Source organism: Acanthochromis polyacanthus, chromosome 14 (assembly GCF_021347895.1).
Source record: "Acanthochromis polyacanthus isolate Apoly-LR-REF ecotype Palm Island chromosome 14, KAUST_Apoly_ChrSc, whole genome shotgun sequence".
NCBI classification, from domain to species: Eukaryota; Metazoa; Chordata; class Actinopteri; family Pomacentridae; genus Acanthochromis; species Acanthochromis polyacanthus.
The window spans coordinates 24,373,462-24,400,925 of NC_067126.1; the positions used below are offsets into that span (position 1 = coordinate 24,373,462).

A 27,464-nucleotide genomic window follows, 5' to 3' on the forward strand; every position below is an offset into this window, starting at 1 on the left:
TAATTTGTTACAAATGACTCTCTTCCTTTTTCCATAAGATCATGATGAATGCGCCATGTATGGTGCATGCAGCCAAACCTGCACGAACACCTATGGGTCATACAGATGCAGCTGCACAGAAGGATACATCCTGCAGCCTGACAGGATATCTTGCAAAGCCAAACAAGGTGAGCGTCACACTTGCATGGGGAAACAGCATAATCTGCATAGTCCGTATGTTTCACTTCTAATAATAAACAGGGCGGTTTTGTTCAACCGGAGTGGAGTTCTTTGCTTATTGTCACGTTAGTGTTCACAGGAATCGGTAGGGCAAGATTAATGTGGTTTAACAATGACCACATCCATCACCCACATGGGAATGGGTAGATGTGGTCAGGCCAGGATAATGATAAAATTAATGAGCATGAGATTTTAAGTGGGCGCAGTCTGGAGTATTTTGTGCGGAGACAATGTTCAGCATCACCGTGATTTATGTTAATGCTCGATGCTGTTAACAAATCTGTCGTGATGAGTAAAACAGCCTACTTACTGCAGAAATTAAACAACAAAGGACGCATTGTGTTCTGGTGGTCTGCAAATAAACAAGCTCTACCTTGTACAATATATATATTTAAGTCTTGCATTGAACCATAAAGTAAAGTACTTTTTTTTTTTAGGTTGTCATCATGGCATATATGGGTTGAAAATAGCTGGAGGCACAATACACCTTGTTGGGGAGAATGCCACTGTTGTAGCTTTTAATCACTGTGACCGGTGTCCTACCAGGAATAAACTGAATATGATTACCCATAAACTTAACTGAACCCAATGCTCACACGCATTAATATTAATTTAGCAGAGAGCGATAGTGGTACAAGGATAACTATGGGGTTACCATTAGTTGTAAAAGCTCATGAATATAAATTTTCGATAGAGCTCTCAGAGGCCAGAAGATGAGGAGCAGCAGGGTATGAAAACCATATTAACGCGCTGAGTGTAAGACTGAAGTTGGAGCTCTGCAACACACATTTTTCTTTTTGGGATTTAATCTTGATTAATTCTCTTCTCATTTGGCTTAGGCCTAAGTAAAAGATATTTTTGTATTCGTACTCCCAACATACATGTGACAACACCCTAATGGTTTTCATCTTTGGTTGATAATGCACTTTCAAATACAAAACTGTAAAGGATTTAATGGTGGTTTGATGTCATGTTGCAAGAAAATACCTTTATTCAAAACATTCAAAATATATTTATTGTCAGGAATCGTGCAAATACCCAAATATAAATATACAAAAGGGTCATTCCGTGTGGTTTCACCAGATGGTGGTTGCCGCACCATTTTCAAATTAGTCCTAAATTTGTATGCCATTAGATAGTCACAAACGTACTTTCTATGCAAAATTGTAGGCCTGTAGCTCAAATAGTTTGAGTTGTGGGGCTCTGAAATTTTCAGAATTTGGGCTATAAAAAGCCTCGCCAGCATTTTTTGCATCTTTAAGTGGTTATTTCTCAGCCTCCAGACATACCAGAGAGCTGTAAGTTGGTAAACAAGGCCTGTGCATGTAGCTAGTGCCCCACAAACATCCTGAGGTGTCTACGGCCTACACTCTGCAGGCCGTGGGGGCTTGCTAAAAATGCTAAAAAATTAAGAGACACCTACTCACGAGTGGAGTTTGGGACCTTAAAAGTACTAGAAATACTGCACAGAAATGTCCTAACACCCCTGGGTTCCATTCTACACAAACTTGTGTGATAACTTAGCAAACTGGAGCTTTCTAGGTACCTCGGCTTGGAAAATATGAGCTCCCAAAGTTGGACAAGATTTTAAATTGGCTATTTTGGGGGGCAAAAATCTCACTGTGGGACAGGTACCAGAGACCCCAAATTTTTCTACAAGACAGTTCTATCTGTCGTCTATCACTGTACAAAAAAGCAGCAAGGTTATATTTGTAGTTACTGAGATATTCTTACTCAAAATGGCATGGGTGATGCCAAAATCGTTTTTGAAGGTAGTCACCTTTAACAACTAACATTTCAAAAAGCACAAAACATACATAATACTACCATTGGAATGACTACTAATACTTGTATCCCAATTTAAAGTACTGAAAAGCAAAAAAGTGTAATGCCCTGTTTGTGTCACAAGGTCTAGTTTAGAGCCATACCTGTAGATATCATGACATGTTGACACCCATTTGCAATGCATACATGTAATTATAACATACACATACAAATTACATGTACTAACTTGAATTCAGGGAGCTCTGTAGTAGTTTATGGTTGATTAATTTAAAAATACAACAATAATGTTGAATTTTACAGTATCAGTGCAGTGGGATTAAACATGTCAAATTTAATTGTGCAATGCCATGTTACAAGCAAAAGAACCTATACCTAAGTTATAACTTAGGTATACCTAAGTTATACATTACACTTTTTGAAGGTAGTCACTTTTAACAACTAACATTTCAAAAAGAACAAAACATACATAATACTACCATTGAAATGACTACTAATACTTGTATCCCAATTTAAAGTACTGAAAAGCAAAAAATGATTTTGACATCACCCATGCCATTTTGAGTAAGAATATCTCAGTAACTACAAATATAACCCTGCTGCTTTTTTGTACAGTGATAGACGACAGATAGAACTGTCTTGCAGAAAAATTTGGGGTCTCTGGTACCTGTCCCACACTGAGATTTTTGCCCCCCAAAATAGCCAATTTAAAATCTCGTCCAACTTTGGGAGCTCATATTTTCCAAGCTGAGGTACCTAGAAAGCTCCAGTTTGCTAAGTTATCACACAAGTTTGTGTAGAATGGAACCCAGGGGTGTTAGGACATTTCTGTGCAGTATTTCTAGTACTTTTAAGGTCCCAAACTCCACTCGTGAGTAGGTGTCTCTTAATTTTTTTTAGCATTTTTAGCAAGCCCCCACGGCCTGCAGAGTGTAGGGAAACACCTGAGGATGTTTGTGGGGCACTAGCTACATGCAGAGGCCTTGTTTACCAACTTACAGCTCTCTGGTATGTCTGGAGGCTGAGAAATAACCACTTAAAGATGCAAGAAACGCTGGCGAGGCTTTTTATAGCCCAAATTCTGAAAATTTCAGATCCCCACAACTCAGAAACTATTTGAGCTACAGGCCTACAATTTTGCATAGAAAGTACTTTTGTGACTATCTAATGGCATGCAAATTTAGGACTAATTTGAAGATGGTGCAGCAACACCCCCAATGAATATCTGGTCATTTCACCTGGAATGACCCAAAAGGGTTTCAAATTGAACCCTTACAATGAGGGGTTTTAGTGAGACGCTGAGAGGGGCATTTTGTTGGCATGGTTTGGGTCCACTTGCCGACCTTAGAGGGTCGCTGCAAATCAAAATGAAGTTGTTCGGAGTGATCACCCTTCTCCTGTGATGAAACGTTTCTATCCTGATGAGAGTGGTCTCTTCCAGGATGATATTGCCCCCATCCAAAGGGCACAGTGGGTCACTGAATGGTTTGATGAAAATGTTGTGAATCATATGCTATGACCTTCACAGTCCCTAGATCTCAAACCAACTGAAGACCTATGGGAGCCTTTGAACCAATGTGTTAGACATCGTTCTCTCCTGCTGTCATTAAAACAATAAATAAGGCAAGATTTTGGGGATTTGGAGTGCCATTACTAAGGCATACGAAAGGTGTTCTTACGGCATGTGGTGACCTGCTACGGTACTATTTGGTTTTCCTTTAATTTGTCACCCATTTATATAATACCGTGGGAAAAAAAAACCCCAAAGAAAAAACAAGTCCTTCTCTCAATACTTTCTCTCTTTTCTACTGTCTGTGGCAATCTACTCATTACTCTGTCCCAAGCCCATTTGTTCCTGCTGAAGACATTCAGCTGAACAAATTAAAAGACATTTGGTGCACAAGTGAGTGTTTCTCCAAGCAGAAAATTGTCAAAATAAATTACAGCACCCTTGTTCATTGTGATAAAGCAATATATAATGTAGTATACCGGGTGTACCTCATTGTTTATTGTCTTTCATAGTTTTTGGTAAAGAATGGAGGTCTTGGTGCCGAACTATACGTTACATCAGGCTTTTCTGCCACGCAATTCCTGTTAGCAGGGTCTTTTCATAGGACTTTTTGAGGAGAAGAAAAATGTAGAATATTGCCAGCCCTATAATTAGAATTAGAGCAGACCTCTATCAAAGTGTCTGATCAAAACATCATCTACCCCCTAGTGCGGGAGAAAAATGTACCTGAGTCATGCACTGGCAGTTACGTGGCCAGACATTCTGATTTATCGCTTATATTAGGAGGGTAGCCCTTGACTTGAACTTGTGTGGCAGATTGGGATAAATAAGGGCCCTATTCTGGGGGTGAACCTGATGTCAAAGAATGTGCACGGTCAATTAAACCCATAAAGCAGCTTATTTCAGTTTTACCACCGTGGACTATTGTTCCATGAGTCTAAGCAGAAGGATCGGCCGGGAAAAAGTGAAGTGTGCTACCTGAGTTAATGCTTATGTTTCTCGTTTTGTTGCATTATTTCAAATTGATCCATTCTGAAAATCATTTTTAAGTGCACTGGTGCTGTGTTGTCCAGTGGTACAGTTGGAATTTATTATATGTGTGGAGGATTTTTACTTCATCGATTGCATTACAAGTACTTTGGACATTTTATTTTTCATAATTATGACAGTTGTTACTATTTGGCAACACAACTCTCCCCAAATTAGACAGGAAACTTTTCCCTAGGCCTTTCCTGTCCTGACTGCGCCCTGCATTATGGTAAAACGTAGTATTAATTTACATAGTAAAATGATAAATGTAGTCAAATAGAAATAAATCTAGTGCATGGTTAACATCTTATAAGGATTAATCAGTGAAGCATACATAATACACACGTTCCTTTAAGGCCCTGTTTTGGGGGAAAGACAGATGAACTGATATGAAGTATCTATGAATGCATAACTCAGGTTTACTGAGGTTTTTCATTTTTACTTTTTAATTGCATGTTCTTTGTTGTTGTTGCGAGGTTTGGTGATGCCTTAATTATGCCCCCTTGTAGACACAATGAATTTGTAATTGCCACTGTTATACAGTCTGACACAAGTGAAGTAGATTTTACGGTATGCATTCTATACATACACAGACCTGCATTAGCATGTGCAATATTGTTCTTGAAAGCATATTTGCCACGTGGAGACAAATATGTGGCATGAATGTGGAAAGCAAAACACTGGCCATATGTCTTATTTCCACATTGTATTGTGTATGTATACGGGTCAGGAGTCTATTCATTCCTGTGGGAACCACCACAATCTCTGTTGTGTTTGCAAAACCCCTCCATCCTTAAATCCATAAATAAAATTTTAACTTTTGTGTTGCACTTTTGAGAGAGTAGACTATATGCAAGGAAGTTGGATATATAAATTGCTATTGAGTTCCTTGACAAAAACTGTCCAAATGTAAGATGTAAACAAAACTAGTTTAGGTAGTTTACAGTAATATTAGCAACAGCTATGTGTTCGTGGTGCCTGCAGCTGCTTGTGTACGTGTTTGCAAGGGAGCATAATCAAGGCTTTAATCAGAAAATCTGTAAACCCTGTCTGTAATTACACAGAACCTTTTTTTGAAAACATGTCACAGTTGGATGAGGTAAAAAAAAAAAAAAAAACAGCAAGTAACAGAGGAATGAGTAGATGGATGATACACCTGCAAGAGGTTAGAAGAATGTATCATGCCGGTGATTTATCAAATAAATATTAGCTTTTCATAGCCATAGTGCAAGTTCAAGACTACCGACTTTAAATCTGCCTCAAGCACATGATTACATGGAATTACAAATATGTTATACGGCAAATGTTAACTGTTTGAACACTAGGTATGAAAGCTGCATAGTAGGAATTGATAAGACCTTGATAAGCACTTCACACTGTCCTCATCTGTTCACAACTACGCTATAGTGTCTCTTGAACAGTAAAAATGATACCACTGGTATAAAGAAACAGAAAACCTTACATCTTTTCCTTTTCACTCCAGATCCTGGTGACAGCCGTCCGGTGCTTCTCATCGGTGGCTCAGATCGTATTGTCATCACCCAGCTAAATGGAACAGGCCTTCAGCCCCTGAGATCTCTGAGTGCAAATGGAACATTGGCATTGGATTTCCAGCACAACCAGGAAAGCATATGCTGGGCCCTGTCCACAGAGTCATCTGGGCAACTCCGCTGTGCTGTAATAAGGAATCTGCGTGGATTCACACGGGAACAGGAAATCAGAACACAACAAAGTTTGCAACGTACGTGTTCATCTGTTCCTACTCCTTTTCTCTTCCTCACTGTTCAGCTATATTTGAGTGACTCCCTGTTCTCAAATGGTGAAAACGCTCACCTACAAGAATGAAGGTCAGGAGTGCATCTTTGCAGCTGGGGTACACGTCACCCTCTGCACTCTCTCACACACAGGCTCACTTCTGTTCTCCTGCTCTTTTGCTTTGTCTCTTTTTTTCACACTCCTACCTGCAAGCTTTTTCTCTATCTCCTCATTATCTGTGCACTTTAAGACAGGTTAGCCTCAGCATTTTTGGAGTTGACCTTTATCCTACAGCTGTCAGTCAAGCCTGCAGGCTACAGCAGCTTTGCTACTTCAGAAGTGCTCCTTTTTCCTTATCTAGTGGAGATTCTCACAGACATCAAACACTTTTGACGTTAAGTTTTGTGGACTCTCACTTGCTATATGTCCTATTTCTTTATGTCTAAACTGTTTCTGTTGTTTGCTACGGTTAAATAATGGAACTGCAAACAAGAATATGTGATTTAGAAGTTTCATGTTATGAAATAATATAATAATTTAGGAATAATGGTAGAAACGTGTCAGGATATCAGAATTCTCAGGGATTCTCACTCTCTGTGTTTCCAAAAAAAATACACCCTGATGGTATCATCAGTTTTGTCTTAGCTTGCTTTTGGAGATAGTATGTTAACAGAAATTTTGTGTTTTAACCTGGGACTATTAAGTTTCACAGATGTGGCCATTTATCAAGCAGTCGAACAGTCTGAGAAAAGATGAGTTGCATTGTGGGAGCTGTAGGATTACTGGTATTATTTTTGAAGCTTTACTAGGGACTAAAAGTTGGACTAACCAGACCCCCTGCCGCTTGCTTTTCATCATGATTTTTTGTCTCTCAGGTTGTCATGGAAACTGTTGGAAAATGTAACCCCCTTTCTTTCTGTTGCAGATGTGGAACAGATGGCCATTGACTGGCTGACAGGAAACGTGTATTTTGTTGACCGTGTCACTGATAAGATATTTGTTTGCAACCACGGTGGGGACACATGTGTGACTATTCTACAGCTAGACCTAACGAATCCTAAAGGAATAGCTCTGGATCCTCTAATGGGGTGAGTATTCTGCACCCTCGACGAAATAACCTTTCTCCCAAAAGGCTCATTTATCGTCATATATCTTTTGTTAAATAATAAGAAAAAAAAGGGATTTTACTATTCATAACAACTGACTCATCTGGAGTAATGTGAGCGAGTTACAGTGAAAGGATTTAAATGATTCCCCGTCCTTCGACTTAGCCTTTTTTTTTTTTTTTTTTTTTAATCTTTGAGCTGTATAATTTGGTGGATAGCTGGTGATGGTTCAGACAGCTTCTACTGTCTAGAAATTCATTTGTATTCACTGATTTCGCCCCTCATCCCACAGAAGAAAATGGCCCTGCAGGACTTTCCATTAGAGGATTTTTGTCTCTGAAGATCACACACTCGCAAAAAATGCTGAACAACAGTGGAGGAAAACATATTCTCCCACTGCTCTCGGTGAGGTCTATAACATTTACAGCATGGGGCTGGCAGTGTCAGAGATCGCAATGTTGCAGAATTTATTATTTAGGTTTCTTTTCAGTTTACTGTGTCAAAGTGCAAAAAAAAAACAGCGAAACATTTTGAATAAACTGCATGCACTAGAGTGTGAACCAATTATCAGCGGCTCCGTCTTGTTGCACTCTTCTTTCTGGTTAGCCAGGGAAGAGCAGAGTTATTATATTGCAAGGTCACAAAGACAGACTTGGAGTCAAGGCAAATTTTTAATAACCCTCCTTTTTTTGATGGGAATTGGGAGATCATTATGCAACTAATAGCAATCAGAAACCTGTTCTCGAAGGAAAAGCATGTGCCATTGGTAATGGTGCTTGTTGCACAGTAATGATCATCTCCGAACTTCAGGAACAATGGGAGCGTCTCGCTGCTCTACAGCAACTGTTTTAAACTGTCATGGCCAGCCCCTATGAGGAAAAGAAAATATAAACCTTCATCTCAACATGTAATTAATTTGACGGTAGAGAAAGAACTACACTGCCTCTTTGTGGATTTCTTCTTTATAAAGCGTGCTTTAATCAGCAGCTTGGGTTACCACTTTAAGCCACTGGGTCTAATCAAAATAATTAGTCGCTGGTTTCTTAATGGCATGGGCAGTTTTGATTTGGTTGGCTGCGTCTCTCTGTTCTCATTAAATGCAGGTCAGTCATCGGAAAGCAATATGGCTTATGGTAAATATAGTGCACGCTAGAATTTCTCTTTAAGCTCACTCCCTATGTAAGTCAGGCTGCGTTTAAAGCCATTTTGTTGTGATCATGACTCACACACACATTAGCACCCATTCTGTAGTTATAAGGCAAGGATTGTACAGATACAGAGTCTGCTGGGCCACAAGGGAGCTGGGTTTGCAGGTTGCAGGCTAGATTGACCATTTATAACACAGAAGTTTGTTTGTTTTTTTTTCAAATCTTCTTCCTGACTCTAATTGGTGAGAAATAGGTACAGCTGTTTCTGAAAAAGCGAGCCTGAGAGAGGTCTGTCAGCCTGGAGCAATGGAGTGAAAACAAAAGAAATCGGGGAGGTGTTAGATAGCAGCACAGCATGGGGAACGGTGTTTATAGAATATGCCCGGGCTTGGCTCTCCGTTCTCGATCTCACTGCTTCTCTCACTATCGGATAAGGCATTTTAACTTTGCTATAAGAAAGTGTTGTGATGGACAGTCTTTTCCCCCCCCTCTACTCTAATAGGAGAAGAGTTTGATGGATGGTAAGGCTTGTTTATCATCTAAAAGATTTTTTTTTTTTTTATCAGCAACAGTGAAGCTTCCAATTTTAGTTCAGCTTATGTAGCAATGATGGGAAAAGATGTACTTTCTTTTTGAATATCCATTGCTGTCCTGCAAGTTTAATGCAGCTTTGATGATGCAGTATGGATGTTAGATTCTCTGGTGTGTGTCGACTGGTGCAAGATTCAAGATTTTATGTTAGCATTACAACACTGATTCAACCCTGTTCCAGGAAATTAAGTATACACTAATGTGATTTGCCAAAAATATTTCGGGAGAAATGTAGCTACTGCCTGGAGCATAATTAGCGCCAACATTTAGAGTTTTCTGTACCAAACTTCACAGCAACCCCAAATAGTTGTCGGAGCCCTGAACGGCTAATGGAATTCTGCTGGTGGACCAAAAGAAATCAGGCGATGACCAAAATAAAAATTTAATGACAGTCTTATAAACCACGATCTTAAAACCTTCAAATTGCTTCCAGAATCAAATTAAGCAAAATAGTTATTTGGGATGTTTACAGTATTGCATTAGAAAATAATCTAAATATAGAATTGTTTTCCCATACGGAAATGCTGCCAGGGTTTTACTATTACAGTAGATCTTCATTGAAAGAGTGCATTCGAGTTTAAAAATTGCAAATCTGAGCTAAACAGCTAAAGGAAATCAAGCATGTCCTGCCACTGCTCTGTAGCATGAACAGAAAGCTGCTTCTTTAAAAAGATCACAAAACAACTTTACAGTATATGTGTGTCATTGATTGTCAGTTCTAACAATGTCTTCAAAATCTACGCCATTTTTCACTAGTCCCATTTCAGTTTCGTGTATCATGGGGGCTCATTTCCAGAATCCAACATGGATCTCATTGCAGCTGCAGCACGCACAAGCACAACATCAGCACCATCCTAATCCCAGACAGCCATCATTGATATGCCACATGGAGGTGCACCTGTTCGGGGAGCTGGGTCCCTTGCTGACGCCGACAGTTTTTCAGTGCAACCTGCTCCTGGGTTCAGAGGGCAGCCCATCTCTCCCCTGACTAGACTTGTGCAGATTAAGTCGGCTTCCCATCTTTCTCTGGCTGCAGCTTGTTATCGTTGGACGCTGTTGGAGATCCGTCCTCACACAGTCCCAGCAAGACATCATGGCATGCCGTCCATATTAATTTCGGAATGTGCAGACTTGAGCAATTTTGACTACTTGAAGTGAGACTCCTTGAGATTTTTACTGTAGTTAAAGGACATTTCAGTTTTTGTTGGTTATTTATGGTAAGAAAGAAATTACACCGCGTATAACACCTGTTTTCTCTGAGTTACACTGGCTCCCTGTGTCTTTCAGAATTGATTTTCAAGCCCTTCTCATGGTTTTGAGGTACTTAATGGCTTGGCTCGTCTGTGCATCACACATTGTCTATCATTTAGTGTCTACGCACATACCCCGAGGTTCTCTACAGCATGCCTTCTAAATGTCCCCGAAATTACCACAAAGGAAATGGAAAACGCTGCTTTTATTACGTTTGCCTCCAGGTTATGGTGCTTCGATCAGAGAGCCAGTCTAACTGGACATTTTTAGAAGGCATTTAAAGGTAGTCTGGTGCTGTTTTTAGGAATCCATATATTTTTCTCTCTTTTATTAGATTTAGGATTCTTCCCATGCCTAGTTTATGTGTTGATTTAATGTATTTGCTTTAATTTCACCTATATTTTTATTTAGTCAGGCATTTTGAGTTGTACCACTATATAAAAGCAGATTTAGGACATTATTGTCACCTTTTTAGTTGCAAGTGTTCATTACTCCTCTGCTTCTACTATCAGTCAGTGTCCAGTGAGGGGATTTCTTTTTTGCATTTATCTTTTAATAACCTTGGGTTTTCTTTTCTTTTCTTTATTTATTTGCTGTTTTTTTTTCTCTTCAACCCCAGAGGAAGCAAATTCTCTAATCTAAATGACAAAACATTTCTGCCATTGCCTCCCAAAATGACTCACCTGAGTGTCCTCTGAATTAGTGTGTCTCTTGTGTCAGCGCAACATTGCTGCTCAGTGCCTTCAAGAATTAGAAATGGTTCAAAAATCCTTTATATGATGGTTCTCTGATCTACTGCCTCCATTGCTGAGGTCTGGTTAAGATCATAATCATGGTTAATGGAAACCAATGCTGACTATTGGCAGGAATGAATGCTGAACAGCAGCATCTAGCATCACAATGACTCCCATTGCTGAGCCAACTATCCAATTCAGCCTTGTCCCTAAGATGTTCGGTGGCACTCTGCCAAACACACACTGCTTCCTCCTTTGCTCCTGATAGACGCGAGTCATGATTTACATTATGTTGCGTGTTCATTAGTGTTCAGTTGTTGTGGCTAATCTGTTAACAGTTACACAATAAGTCGGGCATTACCTCACTTAATTTCACTTTACTTCTAGGTACATGTACCTAATTGAGTATTCCATGTTGTGTTGCTTCTACTTCGGGATTTTTTGTTTGTTTTCCTACAGCTACTCCGCTGTAATCGTTGTACTTTGCAGATTGACTTTTAATATTTAAAAATGAAACACAGCACCATCTAAAACACTAATAAGCATTTCAAATGCACAAGTTTGACTAGAAAATGTCTACTTTCTCACTGCCTGTTAACATCAAGCAGAAACAGAGCCATGGGTGCATGCTGCTTGAGTGTCTATGTCAATGTAATACAAATGTTTAGCTTTAGCTTCAAAATACTCTTCAATAGTCCTAGTAATGTCTGGAACACTGTGCCCTTGATTACAGAAATAGGTCGACAAAGGCGAGGATCTAATTGACATGAGAACTGTTGCTAGCAGATTTTATCAGCTGGTAGATTCATTTTCTAGCTTGCAAAATAGGGCTCTGATCACATTACCTTGGTATTTGGTTAAGAAGTCCTTCTCTAGCTCACAAAGAGACGCAGAAGAAAAAGGATTAAAATCAGTCAGGCCTGTGCACATCAAGGTACCATTGAGATCAGCTGATGAACCATGTGGGAGTGTTTAGAAGCATGAGTTGACCACATGCAGATCTTTTGTGTAGAGAGGTGGACGTAAATGAAACACCATTTTGTTTTTCTGTTCAGTTTATTTAGTCCAGTGGCTAAGGTGAAAATTTTACTTTTTAAAGTAAAGCTTACTTGCATGATTCAAGTGAGCAGCCGGTTTAAAAACACCATTGAGTTTACAGAAGTAGTCACGAATTGTGTCCTTGTGGAGGCCATCTTGTCCAGGAGGTGAAAAGACAAAGTGGGATCTCAAATATGATTGGATTATAAATGTGTCATATTGGCCAGTTTAAACTAGGAAGGTAACCCCTTTCCTATACGTAGGGATATGCTGGTGGAGAAGCAAGGGGTTTGTTCATGAAGGCAGGCAGCACAATTCAGCAGTCCTAACTATTGAATGCAATTTGTTGAAGTTTTCTTGTAGGTTTTTTTTTTCCTCTTACTTTTTTTTAATTTCTTTTTTCTCCAACTGAAGATTTGCCTTTGGTTTAAAAATTGCTAGTAAACACATTTATTACATTTATTTATTTATTTTACCAGCATGATGTTTGTCCTCCACAGGCCTCACAGGGCTACATCATAGACCGATTCCTCGAAACAGGGAGACATTGAACAAACCATTGTATTATTGTGCGCTGTTTTGTTTGACCATAACCATGTTTGAATGTAACTCTAAATTGTCTGTAGATGTGAATTCGAGGGTGATTGTTTGTCCCTATGTGTAACCCTGCGCTTGCTGAAGGTTAGACTATGCTGTATTGTTTGTATCACCATGTGTAAAGGTCAGGTACTCCAGTATCTCCGGTGGCAGGTTTGGTTTGGGTTTACTTAATTAAATACACAACAGAAGCAGTAATGGTTGTTGCATTGTTGAGGTCTTGCAGTACTTCTAGACGCAGTAGTAGCAGACTCCCACACAGTAGACAATCATTGCTCAGAGGACAACTTAAGCAAACAGTTTGTAGCTTAATTTAACATATTATAGTTTACATACTAAATGTGACTTTGTTCCACAGTCTAAGGTAACTGCAGCTGCACACCAAGCCAACATAATTCACAAATGTACAGTTTGTAGTAATGTATGTCTGCATACTGTGGTGATGATTTACTTACTGCCATGTGAAGGAAATAGGTCTTAAAACATCAGTAGCAAAGAGTGAGACTCTGCTCACCAAGCAAAGTTGACAATATCCTTTACAGCACTGAATCATTTTAACACTCGCCACCCTCTGCAGGATGCTCTTCTTCCCTGACTATGGGAACGTGGCCAAGATTGAGCGCTGCAACATGGATGGCACCAACCGGACCCGGCTGGTGGATTATAAAATTGAGCAGCCCACTGCTGTGGCGTTGGACGTGGTCAAGAAGCTGGTGTATTGGGCAGATGCATACCTGGATTACATCGATGTGGTGGATTACCAGGGCAGGAACAGACACACCGTCATCCATGGCAACCAGGTAAGTGTCACATTTCACTGTTAGACACTACTTTATTTCTCTGATGGATTCCACGTCAGAAGGATGCATTGTGGACAAACATCAATGGGAATCTCAACAGTAAGCTGATTTCTGTTATCAGTGCTGTTGCCCTTTTTTTTTTAATTTGACAAACTCCAATCATTACATGAGAGGGGGATTCTTGGTTAATTTTCTGATTTAGGGCACCGTGCTTTATCACTGCAAGGCAGGTGCTATATTCACTGCTTGTTGTTATAATTCACTCTTCATTTTCATTGAAAGGGTCTTTTGAACGGGGAATAGATGGTTTATTAAGTTGAAGGAGTTGAGTCACATGTCAGGCTGTCTTCCAAATGAGCATATCAATAGGCTCTCTCCTGTAGTACACTTTTCAGGCCTTTCATCAAAAATTATGGTTATTCATTAAAAAGCCCTTTCAACCAACTTGGACTATATATTCACCCTTTCTGAGGAAAGCAGAATATACATATCAAGTATCTTATTGTGTATGCAGGTGTTCTTTGCTCGATGTTGCCTCGCTCATTTTCCTGTGCCCTCATTAGACTGAGGATCTTCATGTTGCTACAGCTGCATCACAAATGTCTGTCTTTTCCATAGACTGCATGTGGTCTTTAATGTCATAGCCATTACCATCCATGAGCAGAAGTAGTTACTTTGCTCGCAGTTTTACTCGGTCACATTACTTTTTTTTAAATACAGTTGATTTCAATGACATTTATTTTTTTCCTTTTTACATATTACTAGAATCTCCTCTTTTGAAGCTGGTCACATTTCACACACAACTGTGTATGGTTCCCATGCAGGAAAACATTTCATTAAAAAAAAAAAAAAACTCCATGATGTAATTATGCAAAGTAGGATTATTATTATGTAAAATATTTATAATGTTGTGGTCACTGTAATTGTTGAGCCCATATACTGCATATATAATATGAACATAGCCACTATGACTGCACTCACTGGTTTTATAGATTGCTGTTTTGGGATCAGAATGTGGCCGTGACTATTTTGATTTTTTGAAACTAGATGTCACAAGTGAGATGTGGATCTGACTGAGAACTCAAGGACACTATACAAGCCAAGGTAGCTCCGGCCTTAAGCGCTGTCTGTTTTGGATTTGAATTTGGACCATCATTTGCAAAATGAGCATCATGCTACAAGAGAAAAACATGAAATTAGCGAGTGTGAAACATTTTTTTCATTGAACTAACAAAGCAAGTAAGAAGTTGGCTAATTTACTCATAAGCTTCTACACAGCTAAACTTCTTTTTGCAACCAGAAGAGGTGCCCCCTTCTGGCCATCAGAAAAAAAGTAGGCATAAGGCATATCTGTGTTACTTCACTTTTTACACCCAAAAGCTACCGTTTATCTTTTTGTGTACAGTCTATGGTTAAGCCATGTTTAGGAATTGTTTTACTGAAGACCGTCTTCATCTATAGTTGATGGCTACATCCTGCTATAATACAGTGTTGAGGGAAAGCAAGAATTCCATAAATTCCCCTCTGTTAAATTTGTCTGTCAGTTACCACAACCCCACTTTTCTAATTTTCCTCCTGTGAGATGAATCCTGTCTGGCTTACTCCATTGTACATATATACTGTTCAGAAAGTATAATGCAGCACATGCACTGTCGGTGAAGATGAAAGAACATTATATGTGTACCTTCTAGGGCTGTATATGTGAGCTGTGTGTGCTTTTAAAAGTTCCCAAGTAGAAGTAGAGGGCTGAGGCCAAATTCCATAGAGAGAGACGGTTGAGTGGTTTGTTTGTTATTTTTTATTTATTCTGACGCATGTTTCTTGGTGCCCCTGATGTTAAGGTGTAGGCCAGTGAGCTTAGGTGTACTTCCTGTGAACACGGCTCATTCAGCCATGTCGCTTTGTGTGGGTGTCAGCCTGCTAAATGTAGCATGGAGGCTGTGGTGTCAGAGCCAGTGGTCTCCCAGTGGAGTCCAGCTTCTGGCCCTGTATGGGCTGCCAAATGTTCAGACAGCCCCACCACCATCTTCTATCCCCCTCATGCTTAATGCAGTCTAAAATATAAAAGTCCTCACTCATGCATTTTTGCTATTGTTATTTTTTCCCTTCCTGTTCCTCTCATGGTTTTATTTGTGTTTGGCTTCACGAATGATGTAAAAAAGCACCATGGATCTTTCTTGTTTTTCAGGTGTCGTACATTTATGCATTAGCTGTGTTTGAGGACTACCTCTATGCTATCCACTCTGACCCTTCCAAAGGGAGTTCCACTGTGGAGCTGCTGCAGATGCACAGGTTCAACATCACAGCAGAGAGCAGGACACTAGCCAGTCTGGGGAATTCGAGAGCACTCCGTGTCTACCACAAACTCACTCAGCCGAAAGGTAAAGGACATTTTCTGTATAAGTAAACATCTGCAAGTATGTGTCAGAATCTACCCCATTTAAAGACTCACAAGCTGCAATCTGTGATGGAAGGAGGATGCTTCGCTGGCTTGTAATGATTTTCTTGTCCATTCTGATTTTGTCCGCAGTCAGGAGTCATGCATGTGAAAGGGATTCATATGGAAAGCCAGGCGGCTGTTCCCATATCTGCCTTCTCAGTGGGAGCTACAAGTCCAGAACCTGCCGCTGTCGTACTGGCTACAGCCTGGGCTTTGATGGAAAAGCCTGTAAAAGTTAGTACATATTTTTCTTTGGATCAAAATAGATGTGTAATTGTCTGTTTTAGTACATACCTTTTATAAACAGTCATTCCATTAACATCTGTCTCTAAAGCAGTGGATCTTTGTATTTTTACTAGTGTGACTCTCCTTTGAAGGTGAAAATGTTTTGCTTTCTCCCACTCAGAAAAATGCTAATTTTAGAAGTGCATGATGTCAGTTATTAAAAATTACACACCCATGTACTTTTTTGGGTGGCAATCAAACCAATGCTTTACTCACTCAGTGTAATAATTGAACTTGGATAAAGACTGCGAGGTGTTGCGGTTGAATAGGGTTGAGAAAGAGTTGCAAACTTTTCACCCTAACAATGTGATGTGCGCTGTGGTTGTTTTTCAGGTACACCGGTGCGAAAAAGTTAACCTCAAAGAAATGGTTTGATGCAAATGGGAGAAGTTTTTCATTGTCACTCAGTCCTCAGTATTCACTTCAGTCGCTGGCTTCTCCATGAACCTCTGTTTCAGAGGCATATCAATTGTGACATCAGTCAATGACTTCTCCTATTCAGTTGACATTCCTGTCAACTTTATCACTACAAACAGATTTCTAATCCCCTCTTCTGTACTGACATTGCCTGCTTTTCAGAGAAATACTCTCAAAGAAATATGGGTAAGATAAGGCCTGACAATGATCAGCGAGTCGGTTTTTCACACAATGTTCTTGCTCTGTAAATCATCCAGAAATGGGAAATTATTAAAGTTCTCATTGTTCAGACGAATAAGTCCCAACATCAGTTTTCTGACTAATGCTTCAATTCTGTCATCAACAGTGTCCTTTTACCTTGAAATCTTTCCTTCAGATCATTAGGTTGACTAAACTTAAGGCACAATGATCCATTTACTTCAGAAAATTTAGCAGCTAAAAGTTTTTGTTTTTTTTCTAAAGCTGGAGCCTTACCTCTTCACAGAGCTCAATAATCAGAAAAAAAGGGTTTTCATTGAACTATACAGAGCAGCTGATAGTTGTCATGGTCATGTATACTCTGGTCACTTTCTTATCTATTTGATTTTTTTCTTCTTTTTTTGCTTTTGTTTCTGTGCTAGCCATTGTTTAGTGTCATCACCTTGGGATTTGGGCACTAATCAATAAGAAATTGCTCAGTGTGTCTGTGCTGGAACTACATTGGCAAATTTATATATGCAATCAGGAGTTATGCAATTAGATGTTATTCTTCATGCATCTAATATACTAGTTCAAAAATACTAAAATTGATAATTTTAGGTGCTTTTATTTATTATTAATCAATGTTAGCATGCTCCTGTAAGCTGACTCCAAAGCTATTGACCAGATAGACTTTCATCTACAGTACTTTCTGTTCCTAATCAAGAAGAATCATGACTTATGCTGAAAAAGGATTTTTTCCATTGCTGCTCCTTTTGGCATTGTTATGCGCATGTGCGGGTTATGCAGAGGATGCACACCCTCAGAGTGGCAGTGATAAAGATGAAGGCTGATGAATACAGACCCATTTGAAAGTAACGTTCTACTATCGACCTGCCGCAAGCCTGATTGATTATTACCATAATGAGGATTTAAGTTTGTCTGCATTTGTTGGCTGGTCTGATCAATTGCCGGACATTGTGTAGTTGACAATAACAGCAGAGGATCAAATTGATGACACAATTTGAGGGCCCACCGCATTTCGATCGGGGTAACGAAGCATTGGGAGGCTTGGCATGACACATTTGATTTATTCCCCCCTCGTAGATGTTCTGATGACACCAGCTATCTCGGTCTTGCTTGCGCTTTCCATCTCCCTAAGCATAATGAGATTTGGTGTTAAATAGTCATCTTTTTTCATATAGCAGTCACAGTGGGGTTTGATATCTGGGTCTCTTGCAAAGCTTAATTGTCTCCTGGGTAGTTGGTCTCTCCCTCGCAAAATGATAAATTGAAGTGAGGCATGTGTGGTCCTCACCCCCAGCATCCCAGTCTCTTGGGTAGGGGCTGAGAGCGAAGAGAGGTCTGCTTCTCTCAATGGAAGCCCTCCTTCATTCCTCCTCTTGCCGTTCCAGTGGATCCCAAAGGGTTCGAGAACATACAGTCCCCTGAGCGGCTGGCATGCCGCCGAGGAGCTGCCTCAGCTTTCTAGGCCTTTCTGTTTGCCTTTCCACCCAGACACCATGTTATTTTAGATCAGAAACCATGTTCACAGCCTGGGTAAGTATTGCGATTGTCTGGTCGCTGAAGCAGTTTCCTTCTCTTACTCTCAAGGCAGCTTTGTAACAGGAGCGTGATTGAGGGGGGAGAGTATAGTCATTGGCACTGATTACTGGCTCCATTAAGGTGAATGGATGGCCCAGGCTCTGGCAAACATATAAGAACAATGTGGTAGGTAAGAGGGTTTAATGCCGGGATCAGCACTGATGAATTAGACCAATTAATTGACAATAACAGTAAAAAGGGGTCTGTCCTTTCTTGCTTTGTAGAGCCCAAAAACGATTTCTTCCTGTTCTACGGTAAGGGGCGTCCTGGGGTCATCAGAGGATTGGATATGAACATCAAGTCCAGTGATGAGCACATGGTGCCGATCGAGGACCTGGTCAACCCTCGAGCCATTGACTACCATGCAGAACTGGGACACATCTACTTTGCTGACACCACCAGTTTTCTTATTGGACGGCAAAAAATAGATGGAAACAGCCGAGAGACAATACTCAAAGATGGTAGGTGTAAATGCTTTTTTATATATACTAACTGCAGCATTTCCCAGAATACACTGAACTGACAGTTTGCAGCATGTTTTACTAGTGACCCTCCTGTGGCTTTAATGTTATAATATAATCATGTCACACATGTTTATTGTACTCAGAACACACTGAGTGTACTATGAATATACCTTATCTCAAGAGGGAAAAGAACAAACAAAGAAGACTTTGTCTTTTTTAAATTTGTTTTACCAGTCTGGCATAAGACTGATATAGTCAGACAACCCTCAGTTCTTTATTTTTTATACAAACAACCGTTTCATTCCAACACAATCCAAAGTTAAATAGATCTGATGTCACTAAATAACATTACAACTTTTTACCAAACAGTGTCTTGTTGCCCAAGTGAATAAATGTACAAAGGACTAAACACAAGTATTGTAATCTAGAAACGAATTAATTATTCTGTCCTTGATTATTCCACTTGTAATGTCTTTACAACCAGACATTCCTGTTTTTCAAACCAGTCAAAAGTTTTGTTGAACACAAAAACGGCTTCCTTTATACAGATTTCAGAATGAGAAAACATTTGTATTTGTTGATTCTGTTGTAGAACTTGACAATGTTGAAGGAATCTCTGTGGACTGGATTGGAAACAACTTGTATTGGACCAATGATGGGTACAGGAAGACAATCAGCGTCGCCAGACTGGAAAGAGCCTCCCAGACCAGGAAGACTCTGTTGGAAGGGAATATGTCACACCCTCGGGCCATTGTGGTTGATCCTCTTAACAGGTCAGAGAAAAACAACCAACAACTGCAAAAAATAACCCCTTCTCAACATGTATTGCTAGGATGCAGGTACAAGTATAGGTAAAAACAAATAAGATACAAACAATAACAAAACAGCAGCAAATGTAATTGCAACTATGTTGCAGTCTTCTTTTTGTGTAATTTCTTTTCACACAGACGGTCAATGAGAAAAGCAATTATCTTGTCATTCACATCCGTAAATGCAGTTTAGAGATTTTCTCAAAGTAAATTAACACTGGCTGCTATACTTCTTACGGTCTCACTTCATGTCTCTAGTGTGTTACATAGAAGTTAAATTAACATAGGATTTCGGATGCAGTTACATATTACTACATTAGTAGATGTGTTTAACTTCATTGAGGGTATACACACATCTACACTAAAGTAGGTTTAGCAAAAGTTTCAGATTATGCTTTGCTAAAGTCAGTGGGTGTGGTTTATATGTGGACAAAATGGAACTTTTATAAGTACATGCACAGTCTGTGTCTAGGCTAGCCTACTTTTTTGTTCTCTTTTTCATTAACCCTAACATTAAAAAGTTTGATAAAATTGACAACAAAAATCAAGCAACAAAAATCAAGATATTAGGGTTTTTAGACTAATCTTTAACTTTACAAATTAGGATTCTATGCAAAGCCTTTAATCCCTGTGAAAGATTTACTTATTTTTATAACAGAAGCCTGTTTTCTAAAATATTGAGTAGTTTTTTTTGTTTTTGTTTTTGTTCTGGTTTTTGTTTTTTACCACCAGATTTTACACACAACTGTTTTGGTCTGTGAAAACAGTTCCATGCCACTGGATAATGTACGGTATTAAGGTTTCTAATTACATCTGTTTTGAGCTCTTACTTATTGTAAATATATAAATGTTAGAAGAAACAAATGTGCTTTTTTAAAGATATCAGTGTCACTTTGCTTCAAATGTCACTCCTGGGAATCATCAGTTTTCCCAGACATTTTTTGTGACTGATATTACATACATATATTCCCCTTTGAAAAAAATTGTGAATGTGGGACTCATATTCTGGAATTCCCAACTTAACCAGCATGGTTAAGAACAATTAACCAGTTTGATAGCTTATTCTCTTAAGTTCTTATAGGTCATCTCCTTAGCATTTGTGTGCAAACTCATATAGTCTATGGTGAACCCTGCCAAAAAGACAGTAATTATCATATATATGATGCTGCAAAACTCAAATTCATTGAGTGTCTTAAGGATCTTAAGGATTAACACTTTAAGGCTTAAATCGTATTAACACTCACCAAATCCATCACAGTCAGAGATTAGTTTTCAAACCTCAAGGGATTGTTCCAAACATTTTGCTATACACAGCTGTTTCAGTGCTGTAAAGGATCATGCACCAAACCAAAAATCTAAACGTGTGCATTTTTTTTCCTACCCTTTGTCTTCAGCATTTACCTTTAAGCCCTAAATAGTCTTCCATTTGCCTTTTCTTTCCAGTATTGTGTTTTGTTCTTCATCCTAGCAATGACAGTGATTCCAGCATTAGTATACAAGTCACACACATGCCACAGTGGTGCAGACTGGATATGGAAAGAGGATGACATTTATCACAGTGATGGAAACACACTGATTTTGAAACATTAAAGTCAAAGTCCTGAAAAAAAAAAAACATGTAATGAGAACACAGCCTTTAATTTCTGAGATTAATGAGGATAATAGCATTCTGGCTTTTGTTCAGAATTTCAACCCTGACAGATGCACTGCAGCAGCAGTGATGAGAGTGACAGGATACAATGTCACTCTTTTTTGTATACGGATTAATAACTTTTAGTCCAACCTTCCCACTGACAGCACAAATGATTAGTAAGAGCTAGTTTTGAGGCTTCTGAGAGAGCATTCAGCCTGAACCAAACTGTCCTTTGATCTCTATCTGCTCAGCTGGAAGGGTCTCTTCAGGTGAAATAGATCTCCAACTGTCTTCTTCACTGCATTCATGAGACCTTATTTTCTGCTCTGTTTGCCACCTCTAGCCTGTGTTGACATGATAAGGACTACGAGTGTCACCTTAATAATGTCACACCTCTCCAATTTGCTACATTAGGATTCTCATACACAAAATCCAGACACAAATAACATGTGTGTGATACTTAGCTTTGGTTAACTCTTGATGCCTGAATTGTGTGTATACACAGTAAGTGTTGTCCCTTATTGTGCAATCTGCCAAGTATTTGTCTCCTAATAATTGACAATGGTTTGGTCTAGTCCAAGGTGTTTTGAATGAAAATATAAGGCATTTTATTTAGTTATTAAATGCAATGTTTTTCAAATCATTGAAGATCGTAACAGTCTTCTACCTTGGCACTGTAAATCCATGATGTCCATCTGATAGGATATTTGTATTATGTCTGTCTGCATGTAGGCATATGTGTGTGTGCATGTGAGTGTGAAGCCAGTGTGCTGTGAATAATTCATGAGGTCATAAAGATGACTTCGAGACAGAGGGAGTCTTCATTCACCTCTATATCCAATTCTGTTTCATCCTCCCTTAGCCAGCTTTCTACCATTGATGAGTAACAGGGGGCCACATGGCTCAGTCAGCAACACTCAAATAGAGCAATTCTCCAGGGCACGGTTACTACAGAAAAGATCGCGTCAAATTGTTGACCCAATCATGTTTCAGATACCACCAGCCCATTGAGAGTTGTAGTCTTGCTGTACACATGATACACGGAAAATGCTTTTTTTGGGTGGGGAATATGAGATATCTAACTTCCCTTGATGTGCAGTCAAGCGGCACTATAACTTGATAAGGCTGAATAATTCCGTAGTCTACAGTGCACTTTCTTTTGACAGTCATGTTGTTAAACCATGGGAATTAGATGATTTGGTTTCACATAGGGGAAATCTGGATTCCAGTTTTTTTTCCCCTATCATTTGGGAACACTCTTTTTGAGATTGAAAAACAGTTTTCTAAGCTATTGGTTACACTAATCAGCCACTACAATAAAACCACCTGCCTCATATTGTGTCGATCCCCAACGACAATCATGGACATCGGACCTCTGGGGGGTGTCCAGAATTTAGATCTGTTGAGTCTTGTGAGTTGCAGGTTGAGGTCTGTGTGGATCAGACTTGTTCCAATCCATCACGTGGATGCTCAATGTGATTGGAAATTGCAAAGTCTGGAATTTGGGTCAACACCTTGAGGTCTTTGTCATGTTCCTTAAACTTTTCTTGAGCAGTTTTTGCTGTGTAGCAGGATGCATTGTCCTGCTATGGGAGGCCACTGCCAGTTTGCTTGGTCTGGAACAATGTTTAGGTGGGTGGTACATGGCAACACAGCATTCATATGAATGTCAAGACTAAAGATTTCCCAGCAAAATATTCAATGGTAGCAACATGATCAATGTTACACTTCCAACTGATATTATGCCTCATTGGTGTAAGTGTTATGGAATTGTCAGGGCATGTTTTGTTCTCTATAATGTTCTCTGTGTGATTCACAGCAGCAGGCCATAGATTCATGGGAGCGTGCGCGTGTCTGCTAATGGCACCTACAACAAACGCAATTCACAGTGATATGGAAAATATCATTTTGAGAGAATCTTGCGAAAACATGCTGTCACGTGTGTGTGGATTGATAAGAAATCAAAGCAGGAGAAGGCTAGTGAAAGGAGCAGCAAGCACAACTATTTAACATCAGCATGTCAGGGAGTAAGGGCATAGATGAATGAGGAGCAGACAGCTGAAATGAACTGCATTAGTTTTGAATGTGAGATGTGATCTGCTGATGCTGCTGCATGACTAATGTGTTCCAGGCAATGACTCACATTAGAGTGCTAAGAATTACTCATGTCCAGGTGTTTATACTGTATGTGTACATCTCTCTGTGTGATAGCTGGATGTACTGGACAGACTGGGAAGAAGATGAAGTAAATGACAGCATAGGGCGGATAGAGAAAGCGTGGATGGATGGATCCAACCGCAGTATTTTCGTCACATCCAACATGCTGTGGCCCAATGGCCTGACTCTGGACCACAGTACCAGCACTATGTACTGGTGTGATGCCTACTACGACCACATTGAGAAGATTCACCTGAATGGAACTGGAAGAATGGTATGTTTTGATATGTGGCAATTACATACAATAGCTACATTGGGGAAGGAATCATGTCAGATGTTATTTTGACATCTCTAAATACCCACGTTGCTTTTAAAGTGCCCACATTATGCTCATTTACAGGTTTATAATTTTATTTATGAGGTTTATTAGTGTAGGTGTAAAGATTTTAATGTTCAGAAAACACATTATTTGTCTCATATTGCACATTGCTGCAGCACCTCTTCTCACCCTCTGTCTACATCCAACCATTTTAGCTTCTATCTCTTTAAGACTCGCCCTCATGAAAAACACACGCTGCTGTGATTGGTCAGATGACCCTACAAAAACAAGGCAACACTGGTTATGTAATCGGACCCCAGATTTATGAGTATAGAGACAGAAATATCGCTACACCTCATGGCTAAACTAGCTACTTGGTAGTAGTTTTGCAAATGTGTTTCATGATGACATAAATAAGCAACGGGGAAAACAAGCCTGCAATTCAAATGAGGTGTTTCATGCAGGAAAGGAGTTGTGTTTTCTTAAAGACAGTAACTTTCTTTGGTGCAGACTTTGAGTGTCGTCTTTGCATTGCATACCTTTTACAGGCACAAAAAACTATAATGGTAAAAAAAAAAGGCACAATATGGGCTCTTTAAAATTATAGTCAGTGATTAGTTGATTTAACAGTGAAATAAAATTGTATCCATCTTTTCTGAAGTCTGTAATAAAACATATATTTAGCGATCAAATCCATATATATTATAGCTGTGACAGTGTTGAACTACAAAACAGCGAGATGATTGAAAACGACTCCTCTTCCCACAACTGCCAACAAGACATCCCTTCATCCCCAACTGCTCCTGTCGGCTGTAGTTGTACTAGCGTATTAAGCTAATGAATTATTTGCGAATGCTATTTAATCAATGCCAAGATTCTAGCAAACATTATTATAAGCAGACAGCTCTGCGTGAATAAATTTGTGCAAAGAAATTGAATCACATTCATCATATACTGTGATCAAATCATTGCTAAGCCCATATTCAAACAGCGAGAACCCTGTTTGAGATGATTGATTTTTCTGTTGCTGGTGGTGTCTTTCCATAGCCCCCCTAATCTTTTGATTATACTCTGTGTTTGCTTCATGTTGCAGGTGGTGTATAGCGGAAAAGAGCTGAACCATCCATTCGGAATCTCTCATTATCGTAATTTTATCTTCTGGACGGAGTACATGAATGCCTCGGTGTTCCAGCTGGACTTATCCATGGGCGATGTCACTCTGCTGAGAAGCGAGAGACCACCACTATTTGGCCTGCGTGTCTATGATGCACAGAGTCAGCAAGGTTGGCTGCATTCCCTTCATTAAGTCCTTATCCAGTGCCACTGAACCATGGCCTCCCTAACAGAGAAAGTGGCTGTTTTGCACTGGAAATAGAACCTCTCTGTGTTGTGTGTCCAGACATTTGTATCCCCTATACCCTTTTCCTTAATGGAGAGCACTTTATATGATATATACACCGGGGAGCTACGTATATGCCTATTGGTCTCAGATTTTATGGTGTAAACCAGTGCATTGATCAGCAGTGACAGCGGCTTTAGAGTCACTTGGGGCTCCACTTTATGAAGTTAAATAAGGTGACCAAGGTTTGGAGGGCTTTGCTCACTTCTGTAACAAATGATGATGGATTCATCCTGTTAGAGTCCTGAAAAGAACAGATTGGAGAGGCATCAGATATGGCTGTCAGCAGAGGGCCTCGCTTGCCGTCACAGGAGGCGTTTCTTTTGTTATCCCATAACAGCCATGTAAAAGAAATGTTCAGACACCTGCTCCACAGCCAGGGCATGTTGACGTTAGTGCTCTAAATGTAGAGAAATATTCTTGCACACAGTCAAATGACATGATTCTTGATTCATGGCATGGCTTTGCTACATTGTCAAAACACTGATTTCCGTACGAGAACATTAAAACTGCATTTCGAGTCGAAAAGTGCCAAGCGTGTGATGCAAGCGGCTGGTTGACTTCTACATGCTCAGCCGAGTTCACACCATGCAGAGAATTTGCTGGACATTTCTCTATTGTTCATGTCACTGCATAGATTAATTGGCTGTCCAGCACTCTGAGTATTACTGATTGGCTCTTACAAAACCAAAAGCTTTATCTCATTGGTTCAGGCGCTGCCTTTGGGCTCTGTGTTAAATTAAAGTGACAAAGGTGTCTCATGCCTTAACTTTATATGTGACTTCCTTTTTCCCATTGAAGAATGTCAGCTTTGTCCAGAAAGACAAATTATTCCTCCAAGGATGATAAAAGCATCAAATGTCTTTCAGCCACAGTGTTCCCAATAATTCATTTGACATATGGTTATAGATCACATGGCATACACCTGGCATGTCTCGCTAAGACAGGAAATGAGCTTTGTATCAATGAGGTGATTTATTTTGCAGGATTTTAAAGCGACATCTGAGCCCTTGTTGTTCAGTGTACAGGTGGGGAAATAAACAAAACAGCAGAATCGTGTGGCACTAAAACCGGGCTTAGAAAATGTAGCTTTGAATGAGCAAGACACCTCACTGTGTTTGGGATCTGTTTCTCCAGGTGACAACGCATGTAGTGTGAATTATGGAGGCTGTGGTACCCTCTGCCTTGCCATCCCAGGAGGCAGAGTGTGTGCCTGCGCTGACAACCAGGTTCTGGAGAAGAACAATGTCACCTGTGCAGGTAGGAGGACATAATGAATCAGAAGGAAGAAGAGGCCTAAGATCATCTTGTCCCAGTAAACTGTAATCCTTGCTTCATCCTGTGGGACAAAGATCAAATAATAACCTCATCTTTTCACATGCAAATCTTCTCATAAACAAATAAACACAGGTGGGGAATTATCCCAGTGGGTTTCCAGAAATATAAACCAAATCCCAGTCGTTACACAAAGGGGCACGAGACATTATTAACACATTTTATGTGCTATTATAGCGATGCCAATAATTTCCCCACATGCTTCATAAAAAGTCTTGTCCCGCTTCTGTTTCTCACAGAAGCTTCCAGCAGCAGTTTAGAGCCACAGCGATGTAAAAGTGATGAGTTCCAGTGCCACAATCATCGCTGCATACGGGCCTTGTGGAAGTGCGACGGAGATGATGACTGTCTGGATGGAAGTGACGAGGAGAGCCACAGCTGCTGTGAGGATGTTAAAATCTGTCTTTGCAGGCGGCACACTGCACGCTAACATAAATATACATTTTGTGCACAGACACCGTACATGCCGATACACTTGCATACACAGCTGTGCACCAAGCAAGAAAAGCCTCAGCTTTTTAAGGCTAATTCTCTTTCGCTGTCAGATTCTATGTTCCTAAATGTCACCGAAGTAGGAGTGTAAAGTGCTCCTCCTCTTCACTGCTGCCTCTCCTTTTGCTGTTACTGGAGCGGATTCGCTCTTTAACAAATCAGTTGGATAAATATGATGTTAGATGCTTGCCTGCTGTTTTTTTTTCTTTTCTTTTTTTTCAGAAAGCCGTGGCAGCAATGTACCATAATATAATCATCTGCCAGGATGATCAGAATTGAAAAATCAATTATCTGCTCTGCAGGGGTATCCTATGTTTTAATAATTATCGTGCTTGTGTATTTTGTTGGATGCTGAGTCTTCTTTAAAATATG

At 39.8% G+C, this 27,464-nt stretch overlaps 1 protein-coding gene across 4 annotated transcripts in view; it reads left to right on the forward strand.

The window, feature by feature from the left end:
- Nucleotides 1-27,464, forward strand: part of lrp1bb (low density lipoprotein receptor-related protein 1Bb) — a 270,427-nt gene that overhangs the window by 110,396 nt on the left and 132,567 nt on the right. For all 4 annotated transcript variants that reach the window (XM_051958593.1, XM_051958591.1, XM_051958592.1 and 1 more), the window contains 12 exons: nt 39-167; nt 6,024-6,281; nt 7,221-7,383; nt 13,338-13,560; nt 15,749-15,941; nt 16,091-16,234; nt 18,709-18,945; nt 19,541-19,721; nt 23,602-23,821; nt 24,960-25,149; nt 26,403-26,525; nt 26,840-26,983. In XM_051958593.1, the coding sequence (XP_051814553.1) occupies nt 39-167; nt 6,024-6,281; nt 7,221-7,383; nt 13,338-13,560; nt 15,749-15,941; nt 16,091-16,234; nt 18,709-18,945; nt 19,541-19,721; nt 23,602-23,821; nt 24,960-25,149; nt 26,403-26,525; nt 26,840-26,983 (2,205 nt within the window). The remainder of the gene's footprint in view (nt 1-38; nt 168-6,023; nt 6,282-7,220; nt 7,384-13,337; nt 13,561-15,748; nt 15,942-16,090; nt 16,235-18,708; nt 18,946-19,540; nt 19,722-23,601; nt 23,822-24,959; nt 25,150-26,402; nt 26,526-26,839; nt 26,984-27,464) is intronic.